The sequence below is a fragment of the Notamacropus eugenii genome, chromosome 4 (genome assembly GCF_028372415.1).
Source record: "Notamacropus eugenii isolate mMacEug1 chromosome 4, mMacEug1.pri_v2, whole genome shotgun sequence".
NCBI lineage: Eukaryota > Metazoa > Chordata > Mammalia > Diprotodontia > Macropodidae > Notamacropus > Notamacropus eugenii.
The window spans coordinates 441,096,931-441,121,472 of record NC_092875.1 but is presented as its reverse complement, the minus strand read 5'-3'; the positions used below and the strand labels follow the sequence as shown (position 1 = coordinate 441,121,472).

General features: G+C 36.4%; 1 protein-coding gene and 1 long non-coding RNA gene across 3 annotated transcripts in view; one reads left to right on the top strand and one right to left on the bottom strand.

Moving 5' to 3' along the window:
• ME2 (malic enzyme 2) overlaps nucleotides 1–24,475 on the top strand; it is an 81,386-nt gene extending 56,911 nt beyond the window's left edge. For both annotated transcript variants that reach the window (XM_072606023.1, XM_072606024.1), the window contains exon 16: nucleotides 18,970–24,475. In XM_072606023.1, coding sequence (XP_072462124.1) covers nucleotides 18,970–19,137 — 168 coding nt within the window. In that variant the 3' untranslated portion in view covers nucleotides 19,138–24,475. The remainder of the gene's footprint in view (nucleotides 1–18,969) is intronic.
• Nucleotides 3,793–7,493, bottom strand: LOC140501917 (uncharacterized). The gene is made up of 2 exons (XR_011966428.1): nucleotides 6,979–7,493; nucleotides 3,793–4,804 (listed from the first exon to the last, which is right to left on the bottom strand). It is a non-coding gene; the product is annotated as an uncharacterized lncRNA (long non-coding RNA).
• Nucleotides 24,476–24,542: the final 67 nt, after the last annotated feature.

The window sequence follows — 24,542 nt, the reverse complement described above, 5'->3', positions numbered from 1 at the left end:
TTTGGTCGAATATTAATGCTATGAATATGTAGTTAGGCCAGATAATCTTAACAATCTGGAATGGTCTTAAGAATATATAAATAATATACAATTAATATTGTGTGTTATTAAGGGAACATTTCTAAAGTATATAAAAGCTATTTACTTAAATAGTTTAAACATGCTGACAATAATTTACTTATACTGCTCATTTGATTAATAAACCGTGCTTAGGAGAGTGGTAAACTTCAATCTAATCAGCTTGAACGAGACCACCATTTCCAAGCTAGTAAACTCAGAATCAATGAAACCTTACTATATATTAGATAAAAATAATGCTAGGTTTTCCTAATCACTTGGAATAATTCTAATTTATGCTCTCTCCAGAGGAGAAAATGAGGCTGGTTGATTTTGCACAGCCCTCACTCACTTAAATCCAATTCACGGCACCACCTTCGTGATGTCATGGTCCTCTTTGAGAAAGAAGAACAAAACAACAGTTTACGCTCTTTGAAAAAAAAACCACTTTTCAAGCATTTATAATCTCTCTCACTACCCTGTCTTCTCCTTAGAACAGTAAGAAAAGAAAATACTCATAATAAGTAAGTGTAAGTTAATCAAAACAAATTCCACATTGACAATGTTCAAAAATGTATGTCTTATTTTTTCATTTTAAATCCATCAGGTGGTTTATGGTAGTGATCTGGCATGAGGTAGATAGCATATTTCCTCTAGGCTTCTGGATTTGTAGTTTATTATTTCAAAGATCAGAGTTCTAAAATTTTTGGAAGTTGTGTTTCTTTATGGTGTTATATAAATTGTGCAGCTCGGTATATAGAGGGCTGAGCCTGGAGTCAAGAAGACTCATCTTCCTAAATTCAAATCCAGCCTCAGACACTTACTAGCTGTGAGACCCTAGGCAAGTCACTTCATCCTATTTGCTTCAGTTTCCTCATCTGTAAAATGAGCTGAAGAAGGAAATGGCAAATTCCATTGTCTTTCCCAAGAAAACCCCAATTGGGGTCATGAAGAATTAGACAAAACTGAAAATGACTGAACATCTATAACTGAATATAAATCGTTCCACTATTGCTCATTTCACTCTGCTTCAGTTCATAGAAGTCTTCCCAGTTTCATCTGAAACTGCCCATTTCATTATTTCCTGTGGCACAATTATATTGTTGTATTGATGTGCCGCAGTTTGTTGAGTTATTCCTTAATTGGTGGTCACCTCCTTAGTTTCCAATTTGAGACTAAATTGAAAAGATCTGCTATAAATAAATATGCATGTTTACAGATTGGTCCTTTTTCTCTGATTTCCTTGAGATGTATGTTTAGTAATTTTAACACTGGTTCAGAGGGTACATGATTCAGTCACTGGTGGGCATCATTCCATATTGCTTTCCAGAATGGCTACACCAATTCACAGCTCACCAATATGCCTTTACCCTGCAATCTCTTCAACATTTTTCATTTTCTTCATTTGTCCTCTGCAAGTCTGATAGGAGTGAGATGGAGCCTCAGAGTTGCTTTATTTCCATTTCTCTAATTTTTAGTGATTTGGAGCCTTTTTTTTTTTTAGTATGGTTATTGATAGCCTGGATCCTTTGAAAACTGCCTATTCGTATTCTTTGACCATTAATCTGTTGGAGAATAGATTGGGTAATGTCTCTTAGTCAATTGAAATTAGTTCCTTATATAACTTAAAAATTATACTTTTATCAGAAAAACTTACTGCAAAAAAATGTTTTCCCAGTTACCTGTTTTCATTCTTATTTTAACTGCTTCAAATTATCCAAAATCTTTTTAATGTTATAAAATCAAAATTATCCATTTTAACATCTTTGATCCTCTTTCTTGCTTGTTTGGCCATGAACTTTTCCCCTACCCATACATCTAAAAGGCACCCCTTTCCTGTGGAGTTTTTTTTTTTTTTTTTTTTTTGGAATACAGTATGGATGTTGTTCTCGACCTAATTTCTACCAAATTGCTTTCTGGTTTTCCCAGCAGTTTTTGTCAAAGAGGCCTTATTGTAATTACTGGATCTTTGGGTTTAACTCTGTGCCACTACATAAGTTTACGTATGTATGTGTGTATGTAGTTTATCTTAAAAGAGATACAACTTAACATAATTTTCTGCATTACAGTAAAGTCTCATAAACTTCTTAGTAAACTCACTAAAGATTTACTGATCATCAAAAATAGTTGCCTTTGGTGAGTGCCAACTAAGCGAGGTGCTATAAGCATTCTTAAGACCATTTTTAATTGGAAGAGCAGGAAATGCTTCAGTCATATGAACTGAGTCTTTCAACCATTTGAAAACAGGATAAGACAGACATTTCAGGCAAAAGTAGTTACATGAAAAAAAGACCTAAGAATGAAAAAAATGTGACATGTTCAGGGAATGGCAAGTAGTCTACTGTAGCCAAATCACAGGATCTATGAAAGGAAATAAGGCTGGAAAAGTAAATAGCAGCCTTATTGAGGAAGACCTTGACTTCCAGCCTAAACAGTCTGCAACCTGTTTGGTAAACAGTGGAAATCATAGAACATTTGTTTAAAATGGAAGATGAGAGAATCAGAGCTATTTCTTATGGTGATTAATTATCTAAAATAAAGAGGATAGATTGGAAGAAGGTGAGAGATGGATTGATCTGTTAGGAGATTATTAAAATAGTGTTAAATATTATTTACCAGAGGGATGAATTAAGGTATTTGTAGTAGAGAAGGAAAGGAAAATATATAAGGAATATTGACTGAGGAACAGTAAGCAAATTGTTTTACATGAATATAATGGGATATTACTGTGCTATAAGAAATGACAAATATGATTAATACGGAGAAGTATGGACTTACATAATCTGATGCAGAGTGAAACAATGCCCAAGAAAAACCCTGTGCATAATGACTACAACCACATAAATGGTAATCAAAAGTGAATGTTATTATAATTTATAAAGAATCAGCATTGGCCCCAAAGAAGAGATATGAGATACCCCACTGCTCTCCTTTGTAGTGGTGGGAGGTCCATGAACATGGAACATTGGGTATATTTTCAGACTTTTAAAAATGTTTTGATTGGTTTTACTGATTTTTTTTCTCTTTAAAAAAAATTTGTTACAGAGGAGAGGATGGAGACAAGGGCAGAGAGGGATGATAGAGGAGAGAGCAGATTGGTGATGGGGGCAATTGGAATGCTCGGTGTTTTGGGGTGGGGGGAGGGGATAAGGGGGGAGAAACTTTGGAACCCAAAATTCTGTGAAAATGACTGTTAAAAAAGTTAAATAAATAAATTGGAAAAAAAAAATTTGTTATATGGGATACCATAATGGGAGGGGTTGAGGAATAGATCCCAGGAGAAATTCTGGAAATGTTAAAACAAAAGATAGCAACAAAAACTTATTTTAATAAATAAAATAATTTTTCCCATCCTTTAACGTGGAGAAGTAATGCATTACATTTTCTAAAGACATAAGCAAGAAGTAACTTCTACTTCTACTTTTCTGTAATGCGTAAAAAGTCTCCTACTTTGATATTTTGATAGACCTGTGATCTCATCAATGTGGGTACTCCCTGTACTCCCAGTTTCATATCACAACCTATCTGAACCTTCACATTTTATGTGACTCTTCTTCATGTCCGCTCTTAAATCCTTCACAGGGGATCGATTCACCTAGTATGCTAAAGATCTTCCTCAAAATCTTGTGACTGCATGACTACCAGTGGAACACTAAGGCTTGACACTGGCTCTCATGCTCTTTCTTGTTACTCAGCTGGCCTACTTGTTTTCTAGTCATATATCTCTTTAATTACTTCTTTTTTGCTGCTTCTCCTACATACTTCTTTGGTAATTATGTTACACCCTACTCACTTTGCTAAATTCAGTGTCAAAAATCATTACAAATCTAAAGATGCCCCAAAGGAAAGCAAGTAATTCCATAACTGCAAGCGGAGACTCAGAGAGGGAATAGATTTTTCCACAAGGACTACATGAATAATTGGAAGAAATTAAGCAAGACATTAAAAATTATAAATAGAAACTCTAAAGGAAAGATTTGTTGTTATTTCAGTTGTGTCGACTCTTTGTGGTCCCATTTGGGGTTTTCTTGGCAAAGACACTGGAGTGGTTTGTCATTTCCTTCTCCAGCTCATTTTATGGAAGAGGAAACTGAGGCAAGCAGGGTTAAGTGACTTACCTCGAATCACACATGTAATGAGTATCTGAGACCAGATTTGAACTCAAGAAGATGAGTCTTCCTAACTCCAGGCTCCGCACGTTCTCCATTGTGCCACCTAACTGTGCTGAGGAAAGAATTAGAAGACAAATAAGTAGCTTAGAAGAGAAACCCATTCTGAAAACTAGAATAGACATCAAGAAATAATAGAATCTCTAAAAATTAGAATATACCAAATAGAAATTACTTATTCCCTGAGATAGCAAAAAATGTTTCCATTTGTGTATCTTCCTGGTGTCTCAGATGCAACATGTCCAAAGTTGAATCCCTCATTTCTTTAACAAAACTTAAGGGCATTACTCCCTTCCCTGTCACTTATGCTCTAGACCTCAGAGTCTTTCTTGATTTCCCGTCTTCCTCCACACATCCAATCAGATGACACATGGGACTGATTCTGCTTTGCTGTTCCCCATTTCTGGTCAGGATTATCCTCTGCTCTTGGTCAACCATTGCCACAGTCCAAGGCCCTCCTCATGCCCCACACAGATAAGGAAGTGATAGCACAGCCATTGGCTTTGGAGTCAGCGTCCTTCCCAGAGGTTCACATTCCACCTTTGGTCACTTTTATGATCTTGGACAAATCATTTCACCTGTAAATATGAAGATTGGTTTAGCTGGCCCTTGAAGTCCTTTACAGCTCTAACACAATAATCCCTTGAATCTGTGATTGTTGTAATAACTTCCTAAATGGTCTCCCTACTCTATTTCCTTTCTTCTCTGTATAGCTTTCACACCACTGCCAGAATAAGCTTTCTAATATACAGGTGTAAACTCCCTTGCTCAAAAACCTTTGTTAGCTCCTCTTCACCTCTAAAATGAAATAGAAATACCCTAGCTTCACATTTACGGCCCTCCATAAGCTGGCTTTGACTGACCTTTCAATTTCTATTTGATTCTGCACTTCATCCAATCTGTATTCCAGCCAGATCTAAACCAAAAGCTATTCCCTGATCTCATCCTTTCCATTCTAACATGATTTTAAGCAGGCAGTTCCCTCTGGATGGAATTTCCTCCTACATAATCTGTCTAGTAAAATCTTTCTATTCTCTCAAGACCCATTTCAAGTATAGTGATTTCTTTCTTATATTTCTTATAGCATCTTCTCTAGGATCTTTCTTTGTCCTTACTATCTAGCTCACGTTATACGTATTTTTATGCAGTTTTTTCTTTCACCTTTTAGACCTTGGTGACAAGTATTATTTTGTTTTTCATCTTTATATCCTTTCTATACCTAGTCTTGCACATTGTACTTCCTTAACATTTAATTTACGTGATAACATGTTTATTAATATAATAGCACAAGTGTTATGATGCCTACATGATGAAGCAGTGTTCTCATAATTTTTTTCTGTAATAAGTCTAAATAGAATAGTTTATATCAATGAGATTAAAAGACTAGGGGGTAAGAGGAGATAATCTAAAATACTGCCAAATATTAAGTCTGTTTCCTCAATTTTAACTTTGTAATGTCTTATAATATTACTTTGCTTTTCTCAAGTGAGCCAATAGTTCCAAAATGATGGTTCAGTTACATTACTGAAATAAGTAAATGATTACATTTTAAAGGTGACAGAATCAGTCATTTAAATATATCTTTGTCTACATATCAGCTTATCCTCTCTAAATAAAAGATAAATTTGTGAAATCCTCAGGCAGTTCTAGAAGATGAAATTTTCTCCTTATAAAAGTTTTTTTTTATGTTGTTTGCGTCATTAGCACATACAGAAACAGCATGTTTTTATTCTGTTCAAAATCAGGCACTTGATTCATTAATACCTGACAGAGTAAGACTTGCAAACTTAACCAAAATAAACCAGGTTTGTAAGATGTTTAGAAAAGAGCTCTCTGAAAAAAAGTCATAAAATTGTTTCATAGTTTGCTGAGGGTTTTCACCAGTATTATGAAATATTTAATGATGTATTTCTTTTTAAGTGCCAGAACCACTTACTAGAAAAAAAAACATATGGTCATTTTCAGCTCCCTAAAATTTTCTTTTGCCTTTTTTGTTTGAATTGGGGCAAATAAGAGCATTTTCAGATATGCTCATCAGAAGGTGTTTAGAAGCCATTCTGTAGAATGGCATTTGGGCTATACTTGTACTGCCCCTTCTGCTTCAGCCTTTCATTGCACCACCATATTGCCCTGGTGGTTGGTGCCCCTTCAGCATAGTACTGTCTGAGTATAATGATTCCCATAGAAGTGGATCATACTTTACTTAACACTAACAAAAGCTGCAGATACACTAGTACAACCGATATGCCTTAAGTGTAACACAATGAAACCCTTTGAGGCAACTAAGGTACTGTAGGTTGATATTTTTTTTTTTCATCATTTGCACTCCAGTTCATCGCCTCTGTCCTTTATAATTTCCTGCAGCCATCAGTAGATCTGCTGGGAGCTGCATCTAAACCCTACTGTTTCTCTTTATTGCTCTCTTCTGTTTATTTTCCTTGGCATTTCACTCACTCTTAGCATGCTTCATAACATTGGTGCCATGTTTCTTGGTATTTGGCTTTTCTGGTTTGGGGTTTTTTATGTTTTATAAGAACTGTTTTGCTGTATGAATAGCACACTCAACATGTTCAAAATAGAACTCATCCTCCCTACCCTACCCCCACTAAATCAGCTTTCTTCACTACTTTTGTCACGGGCACTACTGTCCATCCATTCATCCATGTTTGCAACTTTAGCATCATCTTCCTCTCCTCAATAACACCTATCCCTTCTATCCACTCATATTGCAACTATCCCTGTCACCACTTACCTAGACTATTGCAATAACCTCCTCTTCAGTCTCCTTGCTCCCACACAGCTGCCCAGGTGGTATTCTTCATCATGTTGCTTGCTCAGAAACCTTCACTGGTTCTCTTGCCTCTAGAATCAAATATAGATTCCCCTCTAAATATTTGTCAAAGCCCTTCGCAGTCTGGCTCTAGCTACCTTTCTAGTCTTATTACACATTATTCCCCTTCATACACTATGCATTCCAACCTAATTTTCTCTTCCCCAAACACAACACCCCACTATCTACTTTCATGCCTTTGCACAGTCTGGAAGGCTATCCTTTCTCATCTGTACTTTGAAGAGTCATTCAACACTCAGCCTAAGAACCATTTCCTGCATGAGTCCTATGCAGTCCCTTCCAACAGTCAGTGTCTGTCCACATCTTCAGATTACTTTGTATTTAGTTTCTTTAAACAATATTTTAATTTTTTTCCCAGTTACACGTCAAGACAATTTTTAGCATTCATGTTTAAAAGATTTTGAGTTCCAAATTTTCCTCCCTCCCTGCCCTCCTCTCTTTCTAAAACAGTAAGCAGTTTGATATAGGTTACATATGCAGTGTCATGTAAAACATTTCCATATTAGTCACAGTTGTAAAAAAGAAACAGATCAAAAGAAAAAAAAACATGAAAAAGAATAAAGTAAATGAAAAAAGTATGCTTCAGTCTGCCTTCAGAGTCTGTCAGTTCTTTATCTGGATGTGGTTAGCATTTTCCTTTGTGAATCCTTTGTTGTTGTGTTGGATCATTGTGTTGCTGAGAAGGGCTGAGTCATTCATAGTTGATCATCACACAACATTGCTGATACTGTGTACAGTGTTTTCCTGGTTCTGCTCATTTTACTTTACATCAGTTCATACAAATCTTCCCAGGTGTTTCTGAAATCTGCCTGTTCCGCCTTTCTTACTGTACAACAGTAGTCTACATTCATATACCACATCTTGTTTACCCATTTCTCGATTGATGAGCATCCGTACCCTCAGTTTCCAATATTTTGCCAGTATGAAAAGGGCTGCTATAAATATTTTTTGTACATGTAGGTCTGTTCTCCTTTTTTATGATCTCTTTGGAATACAGACCTAGTAGAGGCATTGCTGGATTAAACCGTTGGATTGCCCTTTGGGCATAGTCCCAAATTGCTCTCCAGAATGATTGGATTGGTTCACAACTCTACCCAGTGCATTACTGTCCCAATTCTCCCACATGTTCTCCAACATTTATTTTTCTTTTTTGTCATATTAGTCAATCTGGTAGGTATGAAATGGTACCACAGAGTTGTAATTTGTATTTCTCTAATGAAAAATTATGTAGAACATTTCTTCATGTGCCTATAGATAGCTTTGGGTTTTTTTATCTGAAAATTGCTTGTTAATATCATTTATCAGTTAGGAGATAACTTATATTCTTATAAATTTGATTCCGTTTTTTATATATGTGAGGAATGAGGCTTTTATCAGACACTTGCTGTAAAGATTGTTTCCCAGCGTTCTACTTTCCTTCTAATCTTCGTTACATTGATTTTGTTTATGCAAAAGCTTTTTTTAAAAATTAATTTATTTAGCTTTTAACATTCATTTTCTTTTTTTTTTTTTTTTTTTATTTAGCTTTTAACATTCATTTTCACAAAATTTTGGGTTACAAATTTTTCCCCTTTTCTCCCCTCCCCCCCCAAACGCCAAGCATTCTAATTGCCCCTATGACCAATCTGCTCTCTCTTCTATCATCCCTCTCTGCCCTTGTCTCTGTCTTCTCTTTTGTCCTGTAGGGCCAGATAGCTTTCTATACCCCTTTACCTGTATTTCTTATTTCCTAGTGGTAAGAACATTACAGTTGATCCTAACACTTTGAGTTCCAACTTCTTTAGCTCCCTCCCTCTCCACCCCTTCCCTTTGGAAGGCAAGCAATTCAATATAGGCCAAATCTGTGTAGTTTTGCAAATGACTTCCATAATAGTTGTGTTGTATAGGACTAACTATATTTCCCTCCATCCTATCCTGTCCCCCATTACTTCTATTCTCTTTTGATCCTATCCCTCCCCATGAGTGTTGACCTCAAATTGCACTCTCCTCCCCATGCCCTCCCTTCTATCATCCCCCCCCACTCTGCTTATCCCCTTATCCTCCACTTTCCTGTATTGTAAGATAGGTTTTCATACCAAAATGAGTAGGCATTTTATTCTTTCCTTTAGTGGAATGTGATGAGAGTAGGCTTCATGTTTTTCTCTCACCTCCCCTCTTTATCCCTCCACTAATGAGTCTTTTGCTTGCCTCTTTTATGAGAGATAATTTGCCCCATTCAATTCTCCCTTTCTCCTCCCAATATCTTTCTCTCTCACTGCTTGATTTCATTTTTTTTTAAGATATGATCCCATCCTCTTCAATTCACTCTGTGCACTCTGTCTCTATGTGTGTGGGCGTGTGTGCATGTGTGTGTGTGTAATCCCACCCAGTACCCAGATACTGAAATGTTTCAAGAGTTACAAATATTGTCTTTCCATGTAGGAATGTAAACAGTTCACCTTTAGTAAGTCCCTTATGACTTCTCTTTGCTGTTCACCTTTTCATGGTTCTCTTCATTCTTGTGTTTGGAAGTCAAATTTTCTTTTCAGCTCTGGTCTTTTCATCAAGAATGCTTGAAAATCCTCTATTTCATTAAAAGACCAATTTTTCCCCTGAAGTATTATACTCAGTTTTGCTGGGTAGGTGATTCTTGGTTTTAGTCCTAGTTCCTTTGACTTCTGGAATATCCTATTCCATGCCCTTCGATCCCTTAATGTAGAAGCTGCTAGATCTTGTGTTATCCTGATTGTATTTCCACAATACTTGAATTGTTTCTTTCTAGCTGCTTGCAATATTTTCTCTTTCACCTGGGAGTTCTGGAATTTGGCCACAATGTTCCTAGGAGTTTCTCTTTTTGGATTTCTTTCAGGAGGTGTTCTGTGGATTCCTTGAATATTTATTTTGCCCTCTGGTTCTAGAATCTCAGGGCAGTTTTCCTTGATAATTTCATGAAAGATGATGTCTAGGCTCTTTTTCTGATCATGGCTTTCAGGTAGGCCCATAATTTTTAAATTGTCTCTCCTGGCTCTATTTTCCAGGTCAGTTGTTTTTCCAATGAGATATTTCACATTATCTTCCATTTTTTCATTCTTTTGGTTTTGTTTTGTGATTTCTTGGTTTCTCATAAAGTCATTAGCCTCCATCTGTTCCATTCTAATTTTGAAAGAACTATTTTCTTCAGTGAGCTTTTGAATCTCCTTTTCCATTTGGCTAATTCTGCTTTTGAAAGCATTCTTCTCCTCATTGGCTTTTTGAACCTCTTTTGCCAATTGAGTTAGGCTAGTTTTCAAGGTGTTATTTTCTTCAACATTTTTTTGGGTCTCCTTTAGCAGGGAGCTGATTTGCTGTTCATGCTTTGACTTCATGTCTCTCATTTCTCTTCCCAGCTTTTCCTCCACCTCTCTAACTTGATTTTCAAAATTCTTTTTGAGCTCTTCCATGGCCTGTGCCCATTGAGTGGGCTGGGACACAGAACCCTTGATTTCTGTGTCTTTGCCTGATGGTAAGCATTGCTCTTCCTCATCAGAAAGGAAGGGAGGAAATGCCTGTTCACCAAGAAAGTAACCTTCTATAGTCTTATTTCTTTTCCCTTTTCTGGGCATTTTCCCAGCCAGTGACTTGACCTCTGAATATTTTCCTCACACCCACCTCACCTCCTGATCCTCCCAGCCAGTGTTTGGGGTCTGAGATTCAAATGCTGCTTCCAGCCTCAGGGCTTTGGGCGGGGGCAGGGCTGCTATTCAGTGTGAGATTAAATTCAGATGCTCAGGTGAGGGCAGGGCTGCCTCTCAGGCTCAGTTCCCTCAGGGAGTTTATGCACAGACCTTCAACAATGGATCCAGGCTCCTGCCTGCTTGGAGAGCCCTGGTCTGCCGCTGCCCCTCAGCTTCTGTCTCCCGAGGGGGCCCGAGCCATGGGGGCACCCCACTCCCCCCTCGACCCTCCAAAGGGACTCTCTCACAGACCCCCGTCACCTGTGGGTGGAGGTACTTGTGCGGCCGCTGGAGATCCCGTCCCTGAAGCCCGCTCAGATCTGTTCCTCTCGGTGCCGCGGCCACGGCAGGGCTGTACTCAGCTCCCAGTCCCGGCGCCCAGTCCGCAGCACGAAGGACCTTTTACGAGAGGTTTGCAGGTCTCTCCGGAACAGAAATCTCCCTCGCTCCAATGTTCTGTGGCCTCTGGGTGCAGAATTCGCCGTGAGTTACTTCTTTGTAGTTGTTCTATGGGTTGTGGGTTCGGAGCTATGTCTTAACATTCATTTTCACAAAATTTTGGGTTCCAAATTTTCTCCCCTTTTGTCCCCTCCCCCCACCCCAAAACACTGAACATTCTAATTACCCTTATCACCAATCTGCTCTCTCTTCTGTCATCCCTCTCTGCCCTTGTCTCCGTCTTGTCTTTTGTCCTATAAGGCCAAATAACTTTCTATACCCCTTTACCTGTATTTCTTATTTCCTAGTGGCAAGAGCAGTACTCAACAGTTGTTCCTAAAACTTTGAGTTCCAACTTCTCTTCCTCCCTCCCTCCCCACCCCTTCCCTTTGGAAGGCAAGCAATTCAATATAGGCCAAATCTGTGTAGTTTTGCAAATGACTTCCATAATGGTTGTGTTGTATAAGACTAACTATATTTCCCTCCTCCTATCCTGTCTCCCATTACTTCTATTCTCTCTTTTGATCCTGTCCCTCCCCATGAGTGTTGACCTCAAATTGCTCCCTCCTCCCCATGCCCTCCCTTCTATCCTCCCCCCCACCCTGCTTATCCCCTTAACCCCCACTTTCCTGTATTGTAAGATAGGTTTTCATACCAAAATGAGTGTGTATTTTATTCCTTCCTTTAGTGGAATGTGATGAGAGTAAACTTCATGTTTTTCTCTCACCTCCCCTCTTTTCCCCTCCACTAATAAGTCTTTTGCTTGCCTCTTTTATGAGAGATAGTTTGCCCCATTCCATTTCTCCCTTTCTCCTCCCAATATATTTCTCTCTCACTGCTTGATTTCATTTTTTAAGATATGATCCCATCCTCTTCAATTCACTCTGTGCACTCTGTCTTTATGTGTGTGTGCATGTGTGTGTGCTTGTGTGTGTGTCCCACCTAGTACCCAGATACTGAATAGTTTCAAGAGTTACAAATATTGTCTTTCCATGTAGGAATGTAAACAGTTCAACTTCATCAAGACCCTTAAGACTTCTCTTTGCTGTTTACTTTTTCATGCTTCTCTTCATTCCTGTGTTTGAAAGTCAAATTTTCTCTTCAGCTCTGGTCTTCTCATCAAGAATGCTTGAAAGTCCTCTATTTCATTGAAAGACCAATTTTTCCCCTGAAGTATTATACTCAGTTTTGCTGGGTAGGTGATTCTTGGTTTTAGTCCTAGTTCCTTTGACTTCTGGAATACCCTATTCCACGCCCTTCGATCCCTTAATGTAGAAGCTGCTAGATCTTGTGTTATCCTGATTGTATTTCCACAATACTTGAATTGTTTCTTTCTAGCTGCTTGCAATATTTTCTCCTTGACCTGGGAACTCTGGAATTTGGCCACACTGTTCCTAGGAGTTCCTCTTTTTGGATTTCTTTCAGGAGGTGATCTGTGGATTCCTTGAATACTTATTTTGCCCTCTGGTTCTAGAATCTCAGGGCAGTTTTCCTTGATAATTTCATGAAAGATGATGTCTAGGCTTTTTTTGATCCTGGCTTTCAGGTAGTCCCATAATTTTTAAATTGTCTCTCCTGGATCTATTTTCCAGGTCAGTTGTTTTTCCCATGAGATATTTCACATTATCTTCCATTTTTTCATTCTTGTGGTTTTGTTTTGTAATTTCTTGGTTTCTCATAAAGTCATTGGCCTCCATCTGTTCCATTCTAATTTTGAAAGAACTATTTTCTTCAGTGAGCTTTTGAACCTCCTTTTCCATTTGGCTAATTCTGCTTTTGAAAGCATTCTTCTCCTTATTGGCTTTTTGAACCTCTTTTGCTAATTGAGTTAGCCTATTTTTCAAGGTGTTATTTTCTTCAGCATTTTTTTGGGTCTCCTTTAGCAGGGTACTGACCTGCTGTTCATGCTTTACCTGCATGTCTCTCATTTGTCTTCCCAGTTTTTCCTCCACCTCTCTAACTTGATTTTCAAAATCCTTTTTGAGCTCTTCCATGGCCTGAGCCCATTGAGTGGGCTGGGATACAGAAGCCTTGACTTCTGTGTCTTTCCCTGATGTAAGCATTGTTCTTCCTCATCAGAAAGGAAGGGAGGAAAAACCTGTTCACCAAGAAAGTAACCTTCTATAGTCTTACTTCTTTTCCCTTTTCTGGGCATTTTCCCAGCCAGTGACTTGACTTCTGAATATTCTCTGCACACCCACTTTGCCTCCAGATCACACAGCAGCGCTTGGGGTCTGAGATTCAAATGCAGCTTCCCAGCCTCATGGCTTTGGGCGGGGGCAGGGCTGCTATTCAGCGTGAGATCAAGTTCAGCTGCTCAGGTTGGGGCAGGGCCGCCTTATGGGGCTCAGTTCCCTCAGGGGGTTATGCAGAGACCTTCAACAATGGATCCGGGCTCCTGCCTGCTTGGGGAGCCCCAGTCTGCTCCCGCCTCCGCTGCTGCCTCCCGAGGCAGCCTGAGCCACGGGGACACCCCACTCCCCTGTCGGCCACCCAAAAAGACTCTCTCACCGACCCTTGCCACCTGTGGGTGGAGGGACCTGCGCAGCTGGCCGCTGGAGATTCTGTCCCTGAAGCCTGCTAGGATCTGCTCTTCTTGGTGCCGCGCGGCCGTGGCCACAGCAGGGTTGGGCTTGGCTCCCGGTCCGGGGCGCGAGGGACCTTTCCCATCAAGTCTGTCTGGAACAGAAATCTCTTACACTCCGTTGTTCTGTGGCTTCTGCTGCTCCAGAATTTGTTGCTCCAGAATCTTTTTTACAGATATTTTATGGGTTGTGGGTTCGCAGCTATCTTGGCTCCGCCCCTGCAAAAGCTTTTTAATTTAATATAATTAAAATTGTCTATTTTACATTTTATAATGCTCTCTTTCTCTTGTTTGGTCATGAATTCTTCCCTTCTCCATAGAACTGACAGGTAGTCTATTCCTTGTTCTTCTGATTTGCTTCTGTTGTCACCTTTTATGTCTAAAACGTATCCATTTTGACTTTATCTTGGTCTGTGATGTGAGATGGTGGTCTTCACCTAGTTCGTGCCCTATTAAGCTTTCCATTTTTCCCAGCCATTTTTGTCAAATAGTGCGTTACTGTCCCAAAGGCTGATACCTTTGAGTTTATCAGACACCAGGTTACTGTGGTCCTTTACTACTGTGTCTTGTGTACCTGATCTGTTCCACTCTGTTTCTTAGCCAGTGCCAGATAGTTTTGATGATTATTCCTTTGCAATACCATTTGAGATCCTGGTGTGGCTGAGCCACTTTCCTTCACACTTTTGCCATTGATTTCCTTTATATTCTTCAGCTTTTGTTCTGCCAGAGGAATTTTCTTATTTTTTCTAGCTCTATAAAATAATTTTAGTGGTTTGATTCGTATGGCACTGAATAAGTAAATTAACTGAGATAGAATTGTCATTTTATGTTGGCTCAACCTACCCATGTGCAAGTGATAGTTTTCCATTTATTTAGATCTGACTTTATTTGTGTGAAAAGTGTTTTGTCATTATGCTCATGCAGTTCTTGAGTTTGTCTTGGCAGGTAGACTCCCATGTATTTTGTATTGTTTGTAGTTATTTTAAGTGGGATTTCTCTTTGTAAAATGTTTTCCAGTTTATTTATTTTTAGTTTTCAACATTCATTTCCATAAGTTTTAATTTTTCTCCCCTTCATTCTCCCCGCCTCGCATGCAGTCTGATATGGGCCCTACACATACGTTACTATTAAACACATTTTCACGTTAGTCATGTTGTTTATAAGAATTATAATGAAGTGGAGAAATCATGAGAAAGAAAAGACAAAACAATATAAAATGAAAGAGAAAGTACTCTGCTTCCCTCGGCATTCCAACTCCATAGTTCTTTCTTTTGGTGTGGATGGAACTTCTCTTTCTATCTTGCTGCTGGCTTTGTTGATCATATGTAAAAAAAATGCTGATGCTTTATGTGGGTTTATCTCATATTCTGCAACTTTGCTAAAGTTGTTAATTATTTCAGGCAGTTTTTTAGTTGATTCTCTAGGATTCTCTAAGAATATCATTATGTCATCTGCAAAGAGTGATAGTTTTGTTTCCTCATTGCCTATTCTCATCCTTCAGCTTCTTTTTCTTATTGCTATAGCTGGCATTTCTGGTACTATATTGAATAATAGTGGTGATAGTGGGCATCCGTGCTTCACCCCTGATTTTATTAGGAAAGCTTCTAACTATCCCTATTACAGATAATGCTTGATGATGGTTTTACGTAGATACTGCTTATCATTTTATTCCTATGTCCTCCAGTCTATTTAATAGGAAGGGGTGCTATATTTTGTCAGAAGCTTTTTCATTATCTATTGCGATAATCTTGTGATTTCTGTTGCTTTTGATATTCGTACAGTGAATTATGTTGATAGTTTTCCTAATATTGAACCAACCCTGCATTCCTGGTATAAATTCCACCCAGTCACAGTAATCACCCTGCTAGTATTTTGTTCAAAAATTTTGCATCAATATTCATTAGGGAAATTGGTCCGTAATTTTATTTCTCTGTTTTAACTCATCCTCGGTTAGGTGTCACCACCATATTTATGTCATAGAAGGAGTTTTAGGACTCCGCCTACTTTTCTAAGTAGTTTACATAGTATTGGAGTTGTTCTTTAAATGTTAGTAGAATTCACTTGGGAATCCATCTGGCCGTGGGGATTTTTTCTTAGAAAGTTCATTAATGACTTGTTCAATCTTCTTTTCTAAGACAGAGTTATTTAGCCATTCTATTTCCTGATCTATTAGTTTAGGTAATTTATACTTTTATAAATAATCATTGATTTTGCTCAGATTGTCGGATTTGTTGGCATATACTGGGCAAAATATTTCCTAAGGAAATATTCATTCTTCATTGGTGATTTCACCTTTTTCATTTTTGATACTGGATGTTTGGTTTTCTTTTTTTTTTTTAAATTTTATTAACCAATACCTTATCTATCTTATTGGGGTTTTTGTTTTCATAAACCCAGCTCCTATTTTTGTTTTTTGCTTTTTTTTTTTACTTTAAATTTATTAATCTGACCTTTGATTTTCAGGGTTTCTAATTTGGTGCTCAATTAGATGTTTTTAATTTGTTCTTTTTCTTGGTTTTTTAGTTGCATGCCCTTTTCATCGATCTCTTTCTCTATTTTGTTAATGTAAGAATGTAGAGAAATAAATTTTCCCCTAAGTTCTGCTTTGGCTGCATCCCACATATTTTGAGATGTGTCATTTTTGTCATTTTCTTTAATGAAATTATTGATTTTATGATTTGTTCTTTGACCCCCTTATTCTTTAGGATTAGATTATTTATTTTTCAATTAATTTAATCTCTTTCTCCACTTCCCTTTGTAGAATATTATTTTTATTGCATTATGGTCCAAAAAGAGTATATTTAATATTTCTGCCTTTCTGCATTTGATTTTAAGGTTTTTGTGCCCTAACACATGGTCAGTTTTTGTGTAGGTACCTTGTGCTGTTGAGAAAAAGGTGTATTTCTTTCTGTTCCCATTCAATTTCTCCAAAGGTCTGTCATATCTAACTAATTTTTATAATTTCTGTTCACCTCCTTAGTTTCTTTCTTGTTTATGTTTTGGTTAGATTTCTCAGGTTCTGAAAGGGGAAAGTTAAGTTTCCCAATAATATAGTTTTACTGTCTATTTATAGTATAGTTTTGCTGTCTATTTCTTCCTGTAATTCACTTAATTTCTCCTTTAAGAATTTAGATGTTATACCAGTTGGTACAGATATGCTTGGTAATGATTTTACTTAATTGTCGGTGGTACCTGTTAGCAAGATGAAGTTTTCTTCCTTGACCCTTTTGATTAGTTCTCATTTAGCTTTTGCTTTGTCTGAGATCAGGATTGCTACCCCAGCTTTTTTTACTTCAGCTGAAGCATAATAGATTCTGATCCAGGGGCCCATACCTCTACCTGTATGTATCTCTTTGCTTCAAGTATGTTTTCTGTAAACAGCATATTGTAAGATTCTGGTCTATGATTCACTCTGTTATTCGCTTCTGTTTTATGGGAGAGCTATTCCCATTCACAGTTATGATTGCTAACTGTGTATTTCTTTCCATCCTATTCATCCTCCTGGAGATGACCCAGGATGAGGCAATTGGGATTAAGTGACTTGCCCAAGGTCACACAGCTAGTGAGTGTCAAGTGTCTGAGATGAGATTTGAACTCAGGTTCTCCTGACTCCTGCACTGGTGCTCTATCCACTGCACCACCTAGCTGCCCCTCCTGGGTCATCTCCAGTCATCCTGATGAATATCTGGTCACTCAAATGGCTCTGGAGGAGAAGTAAGGCTGGTGACCTGCACAGCCCTCCCTCCCTCAAAAAAACAAAGTCAAGTGCAAGTCATGTCATTGTTTTTCTGATGGCATGGTCTTCTTAGGCAATGAAGGACGAACACACACACATTCGTCCTCCTGTTTGTTCTCTCACTCTTTTTTACCTTTTCCCTCTTCAATAGTGTTTTGCTTCTGTTTGTTTACTCTCTCCCTCTCTTCTGTCAGTCCCCCCCTTTTACATAATCTCTTCTCCTCCTACTTACTACCTCTCTGGTAAGAGAGATGTTTATATTCAACTGATTATATGTATTATTCCTTCTCTGAGAATAAAATTCAGGTACTGCCCATCGCCTACCCTCATCTTTCCCTCTGCTGTAATAGAATTTTTGTGCCTCTTGATATGAAAGAATTTATTCCATTCTACCTGTCCCTTCCATCTGCACCCAGTGTACTTCTCTTTCTCATCCCTTAATTATTCTTTATGTCATTCCCTCAAATTCACCTTATACCCACACCCTCTTTCTATGTATATTCCTTTTAGCTGTACTATTAGTGTAGTGATAGTACTATTACTATTACACTTTTTAAGAATTACAGGTATCATCTTCTCATGTAGGGTTGTAAACAGGTCAGCTCCATTGAATCCCTTTTCTTCCTCCTTTTTACATTTTTAGGCTTCTCTTGGGTCTAATGTTGAAAATCAGATTTTTTGTTCAGTTTTGGTCTTCTCCTTATAAAACCTTAAAATCCTTCTATTTCATTGAATGACCTTTTTTCCTTTGAAGTATTATACTTAATTTCATTGAGCAGATGATTCTTGTTTGCAGCCCTGCCTCCTTTGCCCTCCAGTGTATTTATGTCTTTGTGTATTCTGTCTGCTTACCTGTAGACATGTCATTTTCCCACATAGAACATAAGCTCCTTGAGGACATGAGACCATATCACCTTTGTCTTTGTACCATTGGCATCTGATACAGTTTCCTTCATGTCAGACATGCTAAATAAATGCTTGCTAACTGATTGACACCTGTATGTCAGACCAGCCAATTTTATTGCATTGGGTCTTCTACTTTTCCCCAACTACTTTATTGTTGCTCAGGGGGATAGTTCCTTTGATGCCAGATAGCATGCTTCTTTTTTCTTTGCTTATTTGTTTTTGTTTTTCTTGGACATTTACTTTTTGTTTTGCTGTTCAAGATGTTTAAGGTTTCTAGAACGCTAAGCTCTGGATAAGAGAAGTATTTGTCATGTAATAAACATTATTACTCACATTTTGCATATAGAAGTATAATAGTAATAATTTTAATTTTTTCATCTCTGGAAGGAAACAAGTAACAGTTGAAAAATAAAACAAATTCTATTTTAAACCAAAAAAACTAAAACTTAACCAGTTAATTTAAATAACTTATTGTGTACTACCTTTACTTTTTGTTAATGCATGCAAGCTGCATAGTAATATTACTTATCTTTCAGATTACAGAATATCTATATGCCAAGAAGATGGCTTTCCGTTACCCAGAACCAGAGAACAAGACCGAATATGTTAGATCAAAAATATGGCGAAGTGACTATGATTGCTTGCTGCCAGATGTGTATGAATGGCCTGAATTTGCATCACAACCTCCCAAAATACCTGAATAGAAGCATTCCTTCTAAAAGAACACTTGCTAAGCTGCAGGGACATCCCAGGACCCCCTTATTTTCCAGACCAAGTAGAGAAAATGTTTAAGATTTGCAGTTTTTTTTCCGTATTTTGTTGTCTTACTCCATTTTGCTTGGTTTATTTACCCAAGTATCTACAAATCTTATTTGTGATAGAATACATCACCTACTTTGTTCATGGATTTAAAAAAAAGTTCAAATTACTATAATATTCTAGTACGAACTTGGAGCACATACCACACCATATATGTTTAAAATATATATATTTTTAATATGTATTTATTTGTATACCTGTTCACTGCTGACTGCCAAAGTAAAGTTACTTCTGCCATTATCAGTAATAATCTTCTCCCAACCAGTTCCTTCAGGGTTATTTAAAATTCACTCCTGTGGATGTGAATAAAAAATTTTGAATTCTAACTGAAAGCAAGAAATCCTTTTAATTAGAAAAATCTATATTTATCCAAAGTATAGAAGAAAGCTTTGCTGGTATCCAAAATGTTACTCCCTTCATTCAGCTTCTTTTAACTATCTCTTTGTAAATCTAAGTAAGTAAATCACCTAAAATATTATATTAGTAGAGGGAAATGAAAACTAGTACTACTAGCCTTAGAAAAACTAAGGAAATGGTCAGCCAGTCTGTTGAAAAATGCACCAAAATTACAATCAGACCTTTTCCTTTTTTTTTAATTTTACATAGATAATTTTGGTTTGTAATTCTCAGCACCCTAGTTAATTGCTCAGTCTTGAAGTTATGTTCAGAAAGAAGCATAATTTACAGTGTTTTCTTGGATTTCAAGTGATTCCTTAGGAAGGCAGTGTAACATAGTGGAGGACTTAATATAATGTACCATAAATTATTCAACTAAATATACGTCCCCTTCACAGTCATCGCTTTGGGCATCTATGAGCTCCCTCCAATTGCCTTGCCATTTCTCACAACATTTTTAGAACTCCTTGGAATTATTTTCAGAGTACTGAGTTTGTTTTTTTTTTTTTTAATTTTTGTTTTTTACTGAAATCTTCATACTTTAAGGTGAATTTGGGTTTTAGAAGTAGCCAAAAACTTCTTCAGAGACAAGTCTGGTAAATAAGGGTTATGAAGATGGGTAATACTTTTTTCAGGCTAGGAATTTAAGTATGAGTGTAAAATAATGAGATTAATTTTCTTTCTTTTTAAACTGCCTTTTGGAGGTAATTCTAAACAACAGAGTTCTAGATTTAAAAAAAAATTAATTTGAAATATACATTTAGATTAATATAGAACTTTATAATCTCATTTCTAATGTTTATGTTATTTGATTTTCTCCAAAACATTCATGTACTTTAACATTATAGAAAAATGCAATGACTTTTAGGAGGGAATCCTCTTTATTCATATTCTTTGTTTTATTTCTTCAGTAGAGAGAGTTGTTGAAAGGGAGATGAATGGTAATTCTGGATATGATTAAATGTTTTTTGAAACTCAGAAAACTTTCAGTTGATCCCCCTTGTATAATAGGACTATATGGGAGATTTGGTTTAGACAATATATTAAGGGATGCCCTAATTATTCACCACTTAGAAATCTGTTTTATAAATGTATTTCCTGTGAAATAAGTAAATTAGATCCACAGTTGTGTAATTTTCATGCTTGGAGATAAAGCATTTAACTTTTTTCCCTCATTGATCTTCATTTAAAATAAGTGGACTTTAAAATGATCCTATCCATGAAATTGTAATAATTTGAGGTTCTGTTGTAGTATTAAACAATGGGCATAATTACAGATACCTTCCAGCTATTGGTTTTGGAAGCCAGGAGCTATGAATTAGAAAGCTAATTTTATATTCTTGGTAAATATGCCCAATACTGTATCTTCACTGTACAGCTAAGCATTTTAGAAATAAAAGTGAATATATTTAATGAATGCCCTCATACATATCTTGATTAAGGCAGTAAGCTTTGTGTTTTCTTGTCTTGGGGAGAAATGGCTTATGCATTTTGGTAATAAGTTTTCACAAAAATGTTAGGAAAATAAAACTTGATAGTGTAAATTTAAAAAAATTAAAATGTTTATGTGATATCTTTAAAGCTGCTAGACATCAATGTCTTTTATAGTGACAGAAAATTAAGGAGAATTTTTTCTTAGTAATAGAAGTTTGCTAATGGCATGTGATTATGATTCCAAATTCATGTTCTGATTCTTATTACTGTTATATATGCTGCTCAAGAATTGACACTTTCTAAATTGAATACAATAGTTGCACCCTCACTGAAAATATTAACACAAAGAAACAGATTAGGGAACAAACTGGAAATAAGCTAAAATATTTTCACTTTCTATGATGTTATGTCTGAGGAAAATGTACTTAATTTGATAAGGAACTGAGAAATAGTTGAACCTTAAGGGAGAAAGAAGAAACTAGAACCTTGTTGGTTTGTCAGAAATGGTTTCATAGGTACAGTGAAAGAATGTTATAATCTGGTATCAGGTATAGTGTTGACCAAATGGAGCACTTACATAAGAATAAGGAAAGGATTGCTTCATTAATTTCTTTTTCCCTAGGTGAAGAGAAGGTTAATTTACAGTATAATGGGAAAAGTATATGAGTTTGATATTTTGGTTAAAATGCTTAAAGTATAAAGTGTGGTATGAGTTTTAAGTTCTAGACTGTGAATGGTTTTCTGCATTTTAAATATTTTTTAAAATACCGACTGAAATGATGTTTTTACATAGAATGACTTTTCATCTATTTTTGCTACACTTAGTGTTTACATTCTGTAAGTTCACTTAAATTTAAGGTGTTAGTCTGAGAATAAATGTAATTCATATGAATTGAAGATATTGCTTCAGAAGGTTTCCCGAAAATACATCTAACTACAGTGCATTTCATTTGTATTGATTTAGAAAAATAGGCTCATTAAATATGACAACCATTTTTCATTCTGCAAAGAGTAATAAGCTGAGAAAGCACTGATTTTTCAATATATTATTATTGTCTTCTGATGATTTGCATTGCCCCATGACACTAAATTTGAAGACCTTAAGAACTCAGATTCTCTGAACTCAGATTGGCTATGTTTCAAGATTAATGTATAATGGTTGATATGTGTAATCTACAGTTTGTTGTCAGTAACAGCAGTTTTAAACTGAAAGTAATTAACAACTTGCCACAAATCTTCCAAGGAGGATATAGAGAAATTAATTCTTTTCTTATAATCCATTCAGATATTATCCATATTCTGTCCTTTTCAGCCCTGTGAGCTTTTGTTTGCCCCTGGGGTGACTTTTTTGTATTTCTTTGTACACTGTTGAATTCACTAACAATAATGGGGTCAGTTTTATAGGAGCATATTTATGAGCTTTAATTAAAGGTCCCAATCCTGAAATTTCACTTTTGAAGAGGTATATGCAAAGGACTGCAATTAGCAGCACTTTGTATCTGAAATGATACATATTCAGAAATGACACATTAATAAGTTAGAGAGTTACAATGAAAAGACGTCTGTCTCCACTCATGAAATAGTATTTGGTTCTCTGATCTTTTGATGTACATCAAAATTATCTTCTGTCAGTATTGAAATGAGCACTCTGCAGATAAACCAAATAGATAACTCTAGCATTTAAATGTATGAAGATAATTTAGTTATTGAAAAATTTTCAGTCATTTAATCTAGCTGAGATTTTTCAGTATTTTAATTTGATCAGCAAATTTTTCCATGCCAATAAAGAAATTAGGTTGAATGTGACATTGTGATGAGTAACAGTGAGCATGGAATAGGCCCACACTGTTTTCCAATCACTTAAGTAGAAATGGACTCAAGAAAGGCCAGTAGTCTTTATGAAATACTGATTTGTTTTCTCTGAAAATTCCATGCAAAATGGATTTGGGAATTCTAAATCCTTTTGCTTTCCTATAGGGGGTGAGTGGAATAAAAATGAAAATATGTTAAAAATTCAGTTGCAGAAACTGTATGTTAAATAAAATGCTTTTTAAAAGCTTCGTATTTCTTTCTGTAACAGCTTCTTGCTGGCACAGTGTTTTTATATTTCTCTGCTCTTGTCTACTCCATATAAAAAAAATTGGACACTTTTTGATTTCTCTTACATGCTCTGATGGTTAGCAAATTTTCCAAGGTTTAATGTTTGAGAGAGTGATGTTGCTGATAAACTAAGAATTTCTTGACTTTGAGTTTTTCCTTTGGTATTCTTAGGCCAATGATTTTTCTTTATGCTTTTTTGACTTAAGAAATACTTAACAAATCATTGATTGTAAACATATTCCAGTTATAAATTAGTAATACCTGAGACATGATAAAGGTGATGGGGCACGAATAAACTTTTACCAAGCCCCTTCATTTGGATCTTGAATACAGATGTCTTTTATTTTAGAAAATTGTCATTGTAAATGAAACACTCATCTACTATTCTCTTAAAGTCATATCTCCTCTTATGTTTACCTCTCAACTCTTGCTGTTCAGTCGTGTACAACTCTTCATGACCCCTTTTGGGGTTTTCTTGGTAAAGTATTGGAGTGTTTTGCCATTTTCTTCTCCAGCTTCTTTTATGGATGAGGAAACTGAGACAAACAGGGTTAAGTGACTTGCCCAGGGTCACACAGCTAGTAAGTGTCTGAGGCCAGCATTGAACTCAGGTCTTCCTGATTCCAGGTCCACTATTCTTACCTGCTACACCACCTAGTTGCCCTCAAACTCAGTAGGATTTTTAATTCCCATTTTATGCCAACATACACTTTTTGTAGAAAGTATTAGATAATACCTACTACATGTACATGTATAAGTACAACTTTATACATACATAACTATTGTTACAGTAATGGAAAGACAATTAAAAACTATGAGACAGAAATACAGAATTAAAGTTTCCCTGGAAATACTTTCAAATTAAATATTTAACAAACAAGTTTCATTCTAAATATTCTGCTCCGCCTTTCTCAAGATGATCTATGGAGAATTTAATGAAGAACTGAAGCAATTTTTAAATTGGTTATGATACTGTTTGATAAACCATATAGTCATGTTACATACCTTGATTGTTGTCTTAAAGGAAATCATGCATTGCAAAGATCATTTTCCAGTATTTTTTCTCCCATCATAATTTCAGGTAAGAAGAATGATTCATTTTTATGTTGATTACTTATGGGAACGTAAGTTTAAAGGGAGAAAATATTTGTATGCGACATTGCTTATATGAAGTTCTAGGTGATGAGTTAAAAGAAATTTATGATGATATGTACACTTTTTTCTCCTTTATGATACTGTGTTGAGATGTGTTCTGGTCTTATATTTTCTTAGTAAAATTTTCGTGCACGTAAATTATGCTTATGTATTTCTTCTTAAGTGTACCATTGTATATATTGGATTTTTTTTTAACACTTCATCT